We start from the raw sequence: 14,412 nt of genomic DNA, 5'->3' as shown, positions 1-14,412 counted from the left end.
TGAAAAAAGAACACGAAGAAAATTTTACCCTTGGTGTTGCTATGAGGTAGCACTAGCAAGTTAACCAAGCCGGTCGTTAGCTCAACTATGAAGCATTGGGGTAGTTCTCCGACAGCCCACGTTGTCTTCCATTCGACCCCTGAGGCTTTATCCATTTCAGAAACCTCAGATAAGCAAGCCCGAATAAGTTAATCATCAGAAAATATTGTTCTTCGTAAAACATACAAAATCTTGATTCTGCACAGTGAGTACTTTCGGTACAGAGTAGAAAAATGAATGGATGCTACATGTATAGACGACTCGTACGGTATATGTACACCACTCACATGAGTTGTGGGCTGAAATAACTCGCACTCACGCTTCTCGTGTGAGATGTGTAAGTGCTACATTCTGTACACTTCCATTTTCCGAGAAAAATGTATTTGTAAGAAGATTTAATCTCTTATTCGTGTATTGACTTAGTTTCTTCAGATGATGATTGATTTGAGACGGGCAGTTTAATGTTGGATGTTTCAACTTAATCAATCACTATTTGTTAGTTAATTAGTTAATAGGTAGTCCAACATGTAGTATTGAGTAAAGTAAGACTTCTGAGTGGACATAAATGCATTTTAGAAAGAGTAATTAACTTTAATTACTATTACAGAAAAAGTTCCAAGTCATGATTAGTTAATAATTTATCAGTTAAGTAACATGATTAGAGACATAATAGGTTAAATATATTCCGAGACATAAGAGGTTGCTCGATAATAATCTATCTATAGGATTTTCTACTAGTTAGTAGATTAGAGTAGGTCGGAAGGCCAAGAGAGATAGCAGCTCAAGGTTAAATATATTCCGAGATACACTAGTTGCTCGATAATAATCTATTTCTTGGAGTAGCATATACAAACTACTAAACTAGTTGTCCTGTACAGAGAGTGCTAGTTTCGCCTCTGAAGAAGCATATCTATAAAGAGATTTAACAACTCATTTAGTGATTGACCCATATTCGTCTCAGATTGATGTAACTACACCTTTATGTGTCGTAATTTCTTCTAACTATTAACTAGACAATGTAGCGCGAATTTAGGTGTTAGTGAAGGACATCAAAGAAAGGCACATTATAAAAGAAACATCAACTTCAACTATAGTGACGAAAAAAGCTTAGATCAAACAAATATAAGACTTTTCATAATTGAACCAACGACATTTTGTTAAAGATCAGATGTATTTTCTGTTTTCTTATCAAGTAGGGTCAATCGAAAACATGGGTGGATGGGGTTCGACTCACTTTGTCCTTAGATAAAATAGACTTGACTAATAAAATTTGTTTTGCTTTTCTTTTGAAAAATTGGCTTGGAGAACAGAATCAATCTTCTTACAGTGCCAACAAAGTCTTGCTTTTAAATGATGAAAATAAAAGTTAGAAAAACATTGTAAGAACTAGAAAAGAAGATTAACATCTGTAAACTTCTGTAAAAGTTGTAGAACTGTTTTATGTATTTCAATTTTTAATTGATTTCTTTTGAGTTTTGATATAGCTTCTCGAGATATTCCAAAGTTTTAACATCATGTTCATACCAACTTTTAAATAAAGGTAAAACAGTTAGCATTGCAGCAACGGGCTATTGCCGATATAACGGAAATTGTCGTTACAACTTTTCATGGAAAAAGACACTGTAGAGAGATGGACAAAACCGACTGTGACGGTAAAAATGGTTGTTTACTAACAATATTTAACAACCGGGAAACGGTTTTTACAACAGTCATGTAGCAAAAAGTATGAATTTTTTAAATAATGAAATATAGGTAACTTTAACTTTACAATACGCAGCTTTTGTTTGAACTCCATTATCATAACAACCACCTTTTCTTCAGCTTAAGCTTAGCACATATGCATTGCATTTACCATATCTTTTATATGAGTGTAATCATGTATGGAAACATCAAAAGTCTAAAGTTCGGGTTTGGAAGTTTCAAATAATTATATTTCAAGGAAGTGATGCTAAAGTAGAAGATGGCGAAAGCAAAAAAGGGAATCGGACTCATTAAAACTCTGGGTTTGCACTTTGCCCAATCGTTAAAAGATGTGTATGGACAATCTAGTCTTTAGTTAGTTCATTCAACTCAACTAGAACCCCAACCTAGCTCATTTTCAGGCAAGGCGTGCACAAAGTGAAATACACCAAGCTAAACTATACAACATGTAGTATATAACTATATATCATTTCTAAAGAAGATTGAAATAAACCAAGTACATGAAAATTAAATACCTCCATAGCTACATAACAATGTAAATAAGTACGGGAAATAGTAGGAATATACCTTTCGATATCTAGGTTGAGTGCATATCCGGTCTATGACCTCTTAAACCTTTTTCCATTTGGTTTGTACTTTGTAACTTGTCCTCTGTGAGGTGGTACACCCAGGAGAAATCTTATTAACTCTGATTGCTCTTGACTTCCCTTGTCTTTGTTGCTTCATGTTATCTATTTTCAGCTGCATGTATGTTCGATAAAAGTGTGTAAATGAACCATCTAAACCAATATTATTAACACCATTGATTTTAGAAGCACTAACCAAAGCTCCCAAAACAACTATATTGGACTCTATCTAAGTTCTCCTTAGCCTTCCATTCGACCGTTGAGGCTTTATCCATTTCAGAACCCTAGATAAGCAAGCACACATAACTGGGTCATCAGAAAATATTGTTCTTCACAAAACGTACAAACTTGATTCTGCCTGTGAGTACTTTTGGTACATAGTAGAAAAATGTACGGATGCTACATGTACAGACGCCTGGCCTGGTACATGAACACCACTCACATGAGTTGTGGGCTGAAACAACTCGCAACCCACGAGTCTCATGCGAGGGGTGTAAGTGCTACATTATGTCCACTTCCATTTTCCGAGAAAAATGTATTTGTAATAAGATTTAACCACTTATTCCGTGTATCGACCTAGTTTCGTTAAATGATGATTGATTTGGAACCCGCAGTTTAATGTTGGATCTTTCAACTTAATCAATCACTATTTGTTAGTTAATTAGTTGGTAGGTAATCCAACATGTAGTATTGAATAACATAAGACTTAGGAGTGGACATAAATGCGTTCCAAAAAGAGCAATTAACTTTAATTTCTACAGAAAAAGCTCTAAGTCATAATACATTAATAATTTATCAGTTAAGCAACATGATTATATATAATAAGTATATGTAAGAAATGTATGTTTAAAGAAACACCAACTTTAGATATAGTGACAGAAAAAAGTAAATGAATCATAAACTAAAACTGCATAATTACTCGAACAAAACTAGATTAAAAACAAGTATTTGAATATAGCTTTTGTTTTATGGGTTAAGTGGGGTCTTCGTTTAACTTATGTCTGGAACAGATTTAAAAATAACAGAGGCGGAGCCACTAGTTGGCTAACCTCGGGTCCTCGGCCATTCATCTACTTAGCAGAACAAAGACCTAATAGGCTAAAATATATTCAGATATATAATAGTTAGCCCGTGAACAATCCATGTAGCGGAGTAGCGAATATAAACCAACCGTCCACTGTAGAGATTCCTAGTTTCGCCTATGAAAAAGGATATCTATAAAGAGATATAATAACCTATTTGGTGATCGACCCTGATTCGCCTGAAATTGATGTGACTGCACTTTATGGGTGTCCAACCATTCGATCTGATAAGTAATTTGTTCTAACTAGGCAATATAGCACGAATTTAGACTATAAAGTTGAGTGCTAGTGTAGAACCTCTAAGAGACGCACATTACGAAAAATAAATCAACTTCAACATAATGACGAAAAATGCTCATATCATAAACAAATATAAGACTTTCATAATTGAAACAACAACATTTTGTTAAACATCGGATGTATTTTCTGTTCTTTCTTATCAAGTAGGGTCAATCAGAAACATGGGTGGATGGGGTTCAGCTCACTTTGTCCTTAGATAAGACAGCCTTGACGAATGAAATGTGGTTTCTTTTTAAAAGTAAAATTGGCTTGGACAATAGAATCAATTTTCTTACAGTTACAGTCTCAACAAAATCTTGCTTTTAGATGATGAAACTAAAAGTAAGAAAGACAAATAACATTGCAGGCACTAGAAAGAAGATTAACCTCTGTAAAGTTCTGTAAAAGTTATAAGTCTGTTTTATGTATTTCACTTTTTAATGGGGTTCTTTTGAAATATGGTAGAGCTGAAAAACAAAAGTTTTAACATCATGTTTGTACCAACTTCTAAATAGAGGTAAAATAGTTAGCAATGCAGCATAGGGCTATTGGCGATAACAGAAAATGAAGTAAGACACGGTAGAGAAATGGGCAAAACGACCGTGACAAAAAAAACCGGCCGTTTACTAATAATATTTAAGAACCGGAAATTGGTTGTTACAACAGTCATGTAGCAAAAAGTTTGAATCTTTGAAATAATGAAATATAGGTAACTTTAACTTTATATTATTCAGCTTTTTTTGAACTCCATTGTCATAAGAACCACCTTTTCTTCAGCTTAAGCTTACAACATATGCGATTGCATTTACCATATCTTTTATATGATAATCACTTTTGGGAACATCAAAGTCTAAAGTTTCGGCTTTGAAAGTTTCAAAAGTTGCATTTCAACCAAGTGATGCTAACATAGAGGAGGGCAAAAGAAAAAAGGGCATCAAAGGCATAAAATTCTGGGATTTGCACTTCGTCGAATAGTTAAAAGATGTGTATGGGTAATCTAGGTTTTGGTTAGTTCAGACAACTCAACTAAAACGCGAACCAAGCTCATGCTCAGGCAAGGCGTGCCCAAAGTGAGCTACACCAGGCTAAACTATACAACATGTAGTATAATGCATATATCATTTCTAAAAAAAGATTGAAACAAACCAAGTAGATGAAAATTATATATATCCATAGCTACATAAAAATGTAAATAAATACGGGAAATAGTGGGAATGTACCTTTCAACATCTAGGTTGAGTGCTTATCCGGTTTATGACCTCATAAACCTTTTTCCATTTGGGTTGTAACTTGTCCTCTGCAAGATGGTATACCCAGGAGAAATTTTTTTACTCCGATCGCTCGTCATTTCCTTGTCTTTGTTGCTTCACGTTACCTATCTTCAGCTGCACGTATGCTCAATAAAAGTGTGTAAAATCATCCATCTAAACCAATATTATTGACACCATTGATTTTAAAAGCACTAACCAAAGCCCCCAAAACAACTATATTGGACTCTATCACAGTTCCCTAACTAGCTTTTTAGCATCATTTATGAGACCTCGTTTTCTATAAATATCTATCAGATATCAGAAAAGTTCAACCTTAGCTACAATTCAAAACTCAGATACTATTGAGTCGAACTTTTTATGACCAAACTAATATGAGCACTACAAGAAGGTCACATCCTTTTGTTTAACAATTTTGAATTGCATTCGTTCAAATAACACCAGTGCATTTTTTCCATATCCATTTACTGCAAGCCCATTTAAATTGCACCCCAATAACACCTTAGAGGCTGCGAGAATAATCCCAAAAGGAAACAGGGTACTCCAGTAACCGAGAGTATAATATCTAAGTCCTCTTTCCTCAAAGCCAGTTGGTTTTAAGTTGGATTGACACAAACTTAACATGGTAACAGAGCTAGGCCCACACGTGATAGGCCCACCTAATGGTCACCGATGCTCCACACTTCACCAGAAAAAGGACATGTGTTAGGCTCAAAGGATGCCACACATGAGGGGGCGTGTGAGAATAGTCCCATATATGAAAATGATACTCTAGTAACCAAGAATATAATATTTAGGTCATCCCGTCTCAAAGTCAATTGGTTTTGAGTTGGATGGTCACAAACTTACAAAAGCATAAAGACTTGAACGCTAACATCAATACGTCTAAAGTAAGCATACATTGTCTAGAAAAGAGTACCCCAAGGAAACCTCACACCTCAATTGTTTCAAACAACATAAAGCATTAATCCATCTACAAATTTATAGTGCACCCATTTGACTAGAAAAAACAAATGGAACAAATATCTAACAAAATCAACTGATACCCACAAATTTATTGCATTCATTGTTCTTCAATATTTCTCTCAAACATTTCATCAAACAACTTTCTTGAAATCTTAGTTATCACCACAATCAGAAGTTCTTCCACCATTTTATTCCAATTAACAACATTTCTTTCACACATATCATCAAACATGCAATATACACAACCATAGACATACGTCACACACCATTAAAAAAAAAAAAAACTAACCTTAGGGTCGAGGCAAGCTACCTAGACCAGATACATTTTTTTTTTGTTGAACTTGAACACCTAGACCAGATACATAGAACATGAAATATTGGAGTCTAGGGAGGCTACCCAATATACCATCAAACAAAGAACAAATATTTGTCTGTACTTGTAGCAGAATTGCTATTTTGGAGACCACCACAGGCCTGAATGGATGGCATGGACAACTCAAATGGGTCAGCCCATTTCACTCTCTCATGGACTGACTAATTGGAGTTGGCCACGTCACTCTTTGGCAGAGCCGCCCGTGACTGACAATTTAAGGATCCTGGGCGAATGTGGGACGATAGGATTTGAACTTGGGTCAATTGCTTGGGAGCTCACAATTGTAACCAGTAGAGCTACTACCTTTTCATGTTGTATGTTATTTTGTTACCTATATAACACAGACCTTTATAGGAAATGGACCATTTTGTAGTGGGGACCAGGGCGGATTAATAAGATCACTGCGCTGAAAGTATATCAAACGTTTTCTCCTTTGAAATTTACCGAGGTGCATAAGGACAAAGAGAGGGAGCCCGAAATTATGGGCGTGAATTGCCACCAACCCTTAGATGCACGCCACTTTCTCTCTCTTGATGAAATCAGCGTGAATCCAACCCGTTGGATTCGATTCACGCCACTTTCACGCCCAGAAGTGTCGGTCTCTCTATCACTGTTGGCTGCATAATTGTTGGGCTAAAAACCCATGTGAAATATTTATAAATAAATATATAGTGGAAACATTAGTTCTTATCCCATATTCAATTTTGTACTTGTGGATAATGAAAACGATTTCATACATGAATTATCTATGGAGATTGATTTATGTTAATTATAGAAACGGCTATGTATATTCTTATTTGTAGACTTAATTGAGAACCAAAATCTGAAGCAAAGACGTCATATGACAATTTATCTCAAGGGTCTGAAAATTGAATTGTAGTTCTATCATAAAAGATATATACATGTAATTAAATTATTAATATATCTTGTGTTTTCTTCTATAAATACCACAAAACCAACAAAAGAAGAATCAAGAAAAGACTAAACATTTATATGTTCTTGTTATGAACTTAAAAGAGTAGACTAGAGATAATCAATAACTTCTTTACATATATCATCCTACTAAAATGAGAAGGAATCATGAAATCCCTTAGTTATATGTTACACTAGTCATTCTACTAGAACAAATTGTAGCTCTTCTAACGCCTCTAAAAAAGCGTTGCGAAACGTAATCCAAAACGGCCAAATATAAAGTCGCTAACAAGGTAACATATTTACGAAACTTTAAGATACAGAAAAATCATTTACACTTTTACAACTACGTAAACAAGTCAAATCATGTAACGCATGACCTGCATAAAGTCTAGGTGTGACTCCAAGACCCCAAGAACATAACGATTCTAATCGGATCTTGATCACTAGAACTACTTCGTTGTTTTTCAATCTCTCTTGTAATCAAATTCTTACTCTCATTTCTTGTAAATGAAACCCTAGCTGCTTCATGAAAAGCTGCTTTAAATTTCTCAACTATTGTTTTCTTGGTTTCTTGAATCAAAGGACCTTCACCAACTAAAGGTGATTTCATTTCTCTCTTTTGTTATGCAAAATTAGTTCTTGGCTAACATATTGGGATTAAGAGTGTCCTTAGGGATGTATTTATAGAAGAGTTCAATACTACTTGGGGGCTGTATTTGGTCGATGCTGACGTGGCACAATGCCATGTGGGCAGTATATGCCCCCCATGTCCTCTAGAGATAGGGTTGATACTTCATCGTATGGTCCATTTTTTGGTCCTATTTATTATACTTTTTCTCAAAATTTATTTATTTTGTTACTCTCTTATCTTACCTTTATTATACTCTTCTTAATCTATTTATCATTTTCTTGCTTCAGGCAAAATATACATCAGGATAAATTTGAACCACCACTGTGGTGGCCTAGGTTAATATCATATGATCATATTTAAGAAGATGAAATTAGATGACAAATTGCCTTAGCATTACAAATATCCTATTTATAGGCAATGAAACAAACGCTACAATAAAAGTTCCAAAAAAACCATCTCAGAAAACTTGTCAGTCTGACTTCGATTGATTCACTAGATAACAAAAATGTGTGGAATGTGTTACATACCTAACTTCTTCGAGGGAAGAGTTGTTTACATGCTAAGGTAGCCAGATTTCTTGTACAAATACTAATTCTACTATGACACCATTTATAAGTGTTGTGGCAGGAAAATTGTCGATTTTTGTTAACAACTTTTGTATATATGCCACCAACCTTTGGTTGGAGTGGTAAGAGGTATAGTCTTTCACTGTAAAAGTCAAGTGTTCGAGACACGCTAACCATTCAAAAAAAATTATACTCCATATTATAACAAATAACTTTTGCTCGCTAGTGAAAGTGTAAGGTGTTCCTTTGAGGCTCTGACCATCAATTTAATTCAACATGGAAGAGTATAAATGAACAATGTGTATCCAGTAGCAGAGATATGACAAAGAAGAACGGAGAATTTTTTTGCATATTGCACTCTTGGTCTTTCTATATAGTATTAAAATAAAGTTTCCTTTTAGAATCTATATGGAGATAATCAATCTTAATATGCTTGTAGATAATTATATCCCAAAAGTATTCTAAACTAGTTGTTGGAAGTTAGAACTCCAAAAGATTAGTGGCAATGAACATCACTCCATATGTCAATTTTGGTTTTGTGCCTTTCTGTACCATGTTGCAAATGCAGTGTAAATAAAAGTGATACATTCTTTGTCATATTTTTGTGACCACAAGGAACCCAAGCATGTACTATAGTTCTTGTTTTTACCATAGATACCCACCCCTAACGTTCGGTTATTTTAAATGCTCCACAGACCCAACCAAATGTCTCGAGCTTCATCTTATAGTCGAGACTTGCACCTATAGGTGTGGCATTTTCTAACATTGAGCTTGCACCTATGACCCCCTTTAGAGAACTGTGTTTGCTCGACTCTAAACACCATTTGCAACAATTCGATTTCCAAGTACAATCACTATTACAAGCCCTACTTTCTCCACATCCATTTCCAAACCCAATTGATAGACTCATTGAGTCTACTTGAAAGGCTCCCAGTCTGAATCTTTGTCTCCTCATATTTTCCTAAGTCATGTAAGACTATCACATTTTGAAACATGTTTGATAGACTCATTGAGTCTACTTGAAAGACCCCCAATCTGAATCTCTATCTCTTGATATTTTTCCTAAGTCACGTAAGACTGTCACATTTTGAAACATGTAAAAAATGTGTTGGATGGTCTTAGGTTTTTGTCACTCGTAAACTAGCTCAAGAAGTGAGGTTATCGCCCATTTGCCCTTTTCCCAACAAATGTGGGATGGGAAGTCCCGAAGGAGTCTAACTTTCCCTACATGGAAATGGAATTCATAAATAAGTAGGAAATTCATTTCCCACCATTTCCACCACCTTTACAACTACTCTCCCAACTTCCAATTCCCTTCCGTGGCGGCGGGAAACAGAAAAATTGGTGGGAAAATGGATTCAACCAGAACGAAACTAGCTTACTTCGATAATATGCGATTGTTCCAATCAAAATCCTTACTCATCTCTTACTTTCAGGTATTCTTCTTCTCCATCATCATTTGATTTCATTAAACCCTAATTCTTCATTTGGGTAAGAAAACTCTATTTTCGATCTTTATGAACTTCACTAGTAACTTTTTTTCACAGGGAGAAGATAATCGAAAAGCTTTGATTTTGGATTCAACTATATTTCATCCTCAAGGTGGTGGTCAACCGTCGGATATTGGTTTTATCTCGAATGAAGAATCAGATTTCAAATTTGTTGTTGAAGATGTGAGACTCAAAGATGGAATTGTAAGATAATTAATTCCCATAAAGTTTTGTTGTTTATTCATTCTTTCAGTTTCTTTGTCTAATTTGGTTTAGATGTTAGGGTTTATTTTATTTTTTTTAGTTTTTGCATGCCTGATTCGGCTAGGTTTTGTGTTTGGTAATTGGTAGGTTTACCATTATGGATATTTTGAAGGCTCTTCCATTGAGGAATGTGATCGGAAACTTGACCTAGGTCAAGAAGTTTGCTTATTCATCGATGAACAAAGACGAATTCATAATTCCAAGTATGGGTTTTAATTGAACATTTTAGGATTTGTTGTTTAATGTAGAATCTTGAATTCCGCGAAGTTTATTCTTTATTCTTGTACTTAGGATGATATGACTGTGCCATCGATCCTTTGGTTAAGATTCGGAGTAAATCTAGAAGTGATTATAGCACTTCCCGTTGAACATTTGCCTCAAGAGAGGATTTTTTTTTGAGAAATCGACTACAATCTACGTTAGTCGTTACAAGGCATTGATACATCATGAAGATGTGATGAGCGCGATAACATGAAAGAGGCCTAAAGCCCGACAAATTTATTATATTATTTACTATATATTGTCTAAATTACATGGGATAAATCTTGATGGCAAACTGCTTCCGCGGAGACTCGATCCCACGACCTCATGGGCTTAAGAGGGGTGTCCAACCGCTACACCAAAGGGTGGTGGACGCCTCAAGAGACTCTTAGAATTGTACACATGAACAAGATTTTGCCCTTTTCATGAAAGGAGTAGACTCTTATGTCCTATATAACTTTGGTACGAAGTAACTAAACCTAAATCATGACCTTTTAGATTTTAGTGTAATAAGTTACTATTATTTTAGAATAAAGAACTATTTTCAGCAAGCTCTTTGTGCTAAAGGTCCTTCTTTAACTTGTATTTGTTTGATGTTTTCTTTATTTTTAATTTTTATTTTATTTTTTAGAACAAAAACATAGCATAGAGTAAAAGGGTTACAATGTTCGACCTTACACAGAAATACATCAATACACTTAAAGGACCAAATTGTAAAAAAGTTAACCATAATTGGATTAATCTGTCAAACCGCTAATTACTCGTGGTTAAAACGGTAGCCGCTAGATTGTGGGCCTCGACGTTGCACACTCTTGGGCAGAACGAGAGGTTACTGAGCTTCCACACAATCTTTCTCGGATGCTGTTGATATCATAATATATCTCCAAGGAATTTCTGGATCAACGGCTTCGATTAGTTCAAGGAGGACCTTAGAGTCCCCTTCCATGAGATAAGTAGAAACACCAAGCTCTTCAGCCAAATCCATGCCAAGTTGAAACCCAAGACTTTCACTATGGAGAGGTGAAGTCGGCTGGAGGCGATTAGTTTCACTATGTTTTCTTTATCTTGTAGGCTACATTCAGCTGGACATTTGTTGGATATATGCATGCAAAATGTGGGCTTGGATCATTTAGAGCCAGCCAAAGGCTACCACTTCGCTGACGGGTATGACTACTATGTGTTTAGAGACTGGCATTTGTGTGCTTGTTAAATTTTCTACTGTATTTCAGACGTAGCTTGTCGCACTTGATAGGGTTGTGTAGGTCACTAAGTTTCTTACGAAGTTATAATAAGTAGATTTACCCGCCGCTTAACTTTTGTTAGCATTCAAAACTATATCTACTGTAGGATATAGAAAAAATGACTTTTAGTCATGTTATTCAGTTTTATATTCTTATGAGACAACCTATTCATTTTCTTTTCGACATTAATGTTTAGCTACTATGATCTAAATTTTGTAAAAGATTATTATGGAATTCTCTAAATGTTGTAAAAGAAAAGTAGGCAAATCATTGTAAGGGATTAACGAGATTTGTTTCACAAGTAATCCCGTTATCAATTTTAAAAGTTGAGCACTCAAATGTTAAAAGGAAATTCACTAAATATTAAGAAACTATCGAGAGGGTGAATTAGAAATTATCCCCAGGCATAATTTAGAGAATCACAATGATAATCATAGCACGAGAACAGCAAATACTGAATAACACTTCCCTTAAAACAACTACATGAACATTCTCTCGTCTCCATTGTTCCTCTCATTTTAGCATCCTATTAGTCTTTAAAACTATTAAATAGGCTCTTTATCTCCTTATAAATGATTTACATGTTTCAGTCCATTTGTTGAGTACAAAGGCACGATTCCACAAAATGAATTTCAAAGTAAACAAAAAGAATTGGAGCTCGAAGCAAGTGCATTAATCTCTAAGGGAGGGAAGGTCTTAGCCGCTGTTCTGCCGTACGAAGAAGCTTCAGAAATATGTGGTGGAAGCCTTCCTGATTATATCTCCAAGGTTAAGATAACAATATTTTTTTACTACTAGTTCTCAAGCGCCGGCCTTTTTTATCTTTTTGTATATTTTAAAGGATCTATCCTTCACTAAAATATCATCTTCTCTCTTTTTTATCTTCCTTCGTATTAATCCACTAGATAATTACTTAACAAGGGTCAAGGGCATCAGTAATACTACTTGAAATGAATCATGCTGGATAGATCAAGTTGAGCAAGTGCTCATTTCTATTGATCAAGTATTATACTTTTATTCCTGCTCAAATGTAACTAGATTTTATCTTTTGCTGAGAGCAAATTTAAATGCCTTGCGATTTGTGCAGAGTAGTACGCCTCGTGTTATAAAGTTGGGAAACTATCCTGGTTGCCCATGTGGAGGAACCCATGTGTCCGATATTTCAGAAATCGGGAGCTTGAAGGTACTGATTTTTCACCTTAACTTACATATTGTTGTAAATAATAACGATATTTGTCGTCATATTTGAAAGTAATTTAGCATCGTGTCTAGAGAATCCCAACGGGCCGTATCGGCCCACAAACAACCCGACACAACTTATTTATCGGCCACGTTGGATAATCACATAACCGAAGAGTTGTTATTCCTCCAACATGATTTGAACTTTAAAATCCTAATGGATAATCATATTCTTCCAACTTGAATTAAACTTGTGATTGCAATACAGCATATAGTTAAATCAAGAAGGAATAACATTTATTTCAAGGAATGATTCTTTCCTAGTCGCTACTGCACCTTACACAAGTCGATGGATAAACAAAACGCTCTATATCCCAATGGGTCAGAATTTTGAACCAATTGAAAAGCAAAACTCCTTCGCCAACGTCTTAAATCGAATTTCTAAGCAAGAATCATTCATTATGTTTCTTTATCTAAACACAATATGGTGAGTGCTATTGACTCATTTAATGATTGTCGACATATCTTCACTGAAACTACCGTAATATTTCCATTTTAGAATCGACTGACATGAAACTCCACTTGTAGATGCCCTTTGTATGTATTCCCATCGAAGTGACCAAATAACGAAATATTCAGTGTTTCACCAGCAGGAAATTTCATTTGCAGTTTCCTCTATACCATGTTTACATAGCAAGACTCCATGTTTCTGATGTGTGATATGCTATTATTTTTCAGGTTTCGCAGATTCGAACGAAGAAGGGCTTCACGAAAGTGTTTTATTCCATCGGCCCCTAAGCGTTTGGGTTTCTAGTTTGAACAACAAGAAGAAGGAAATAATATTAATATTTATCCATCTGCATTCTTATGTAGTGTGAGTGATGAACTACATTTATGTGGAAATTAGATATTCAAACCCTCTTTTTAGCTGATTTTGAACAAGGATGAGGTATTAATTGTCATACGTATATATAAATTTGAATCTCATTCACTAAAACTCTATTATCCATTTAAAAACAAATGAACGGAAAATATTGCATATTTGAATGGTTTACCACGAGAAAGATCGTATGAATTAAACTGTTGGGATCAAATGAAGTTTTCAAGTGCAACTCAAACCTGGTTGTTGGCCGGGCCATCGGTTACGATTGAAATGTGTATCTCGAGGTGCAAGGCCATATAAAAGAAAAATGAAAAAAAAAGTATAGGAAACGACGCCTGAGAGATTCGAACTCTCGCGGGGAAACCCCATGTACTTAGCAGGCACACGCCTTAACCACTCGGCCAAAGCGTCGTTGTTGTATTAAGTTTGCTCATGAGAATTTTATCCTGAAATGAGTATCCCAAGGCTTTTCTTTTTCTGAGAAATCGACTACGATCTACGATAGTCATTATAAGGCATTGATACATCATGAAGATGTGATAAGTACAATAGCTGTCTAAGTTAAACCAATAATTAAAAGGGGTCTAAAGACCAACAACATAGAACTTAATGCCCGACAAACTTATTATTATGTATATCTTTAATAAT

General features: G+C 35.2%; 1 protein-coding gene, 1 long non-coding RNA gene and 1 other non-coding gene across 3 annotated transcripts; 1 reads left to right on the top strand and 2 right to left on the bottom strand.

Moving 5' to 3' along the window:
• Window positions 1-2,194: 2,194 nt before the first annotated feature.
• LOC147559448 (uncharacterized) lies at window positions 2,195-6,177 on the bottom strand. Its single transcript, XR_015234605.1, has 3 exons — window positions 4,948-6,177; window positions 2,563-2,650; window positions 2,195-2,481 (listed from the first exon to the last, which is right to left on the bottom strand). It is a non-coding gene; the product is annotated as an uncharacterized LOC147559448 (long non-coding RNA).
• A 3,301-nt stretch (window positions 6,178-9,478) lies between these two features.
• On the top strand, window positions 9,479-13,878 carry LOC147559447 (threonyl and alanyl tRNA synthetase second additional domain-containing protein). Its single transcript, XM_086661330.1, has 7 exons — window positions 9,479-9,882; window positions 9,994-10,140; window positions 10,288-10,403; window positions 11,533-11,625; window positions 12,293-12,470; window positions 12,790-12,885; window positions 13,620-13,878. The coding sequence occupies exons 1-7, from the start codon at window positions 9,799-9,801 to the stop codon at window positions 13,677-13,679; spliced, it is 774 nt and encodes a 257-aa protein (XP_086517456.1). The 5' UTR covers window positions 9,479-9,798; the 3' UTR covers window positions 13,680-13,878.
• A 215-nt stretch (window positions 13,879-14,093) lies between these two features.
• On the bottom strand, window positions 14,094-14,175 carry TRNAS-GCU (transfer RNA serine (anticodon GCU)). The gene has a single exon. It is a non-coding gene; the product is annotated as a tRNA-Ser (tRNA).
• Between the last annotated feature and the right edge of the window lie 237 nt (window positions 14,176-14,412).

This window comes from Eschscholzia californica, unplaced genomic scaffold, assembly GCF_041429995.1.
Source record: "Eschscholzia californica isolate CP2 unplaced genomic scaffold, dmEscCali1.0.p SCAF_2, whole genome shotgun sequence".
In the NCBI taxonomy this organism is placed as follows: Eukaryota; Viridiplantae; Streptophyta; class Magnoliopsida; order Ranunculales; family Papaveraceae; genus Eschscholzia; species Eschscholzia californica.
Note: the sequence above shows the minus strand (reverse complement) of the source record. Positions and strands in the feature narration are given on the sequence as shown.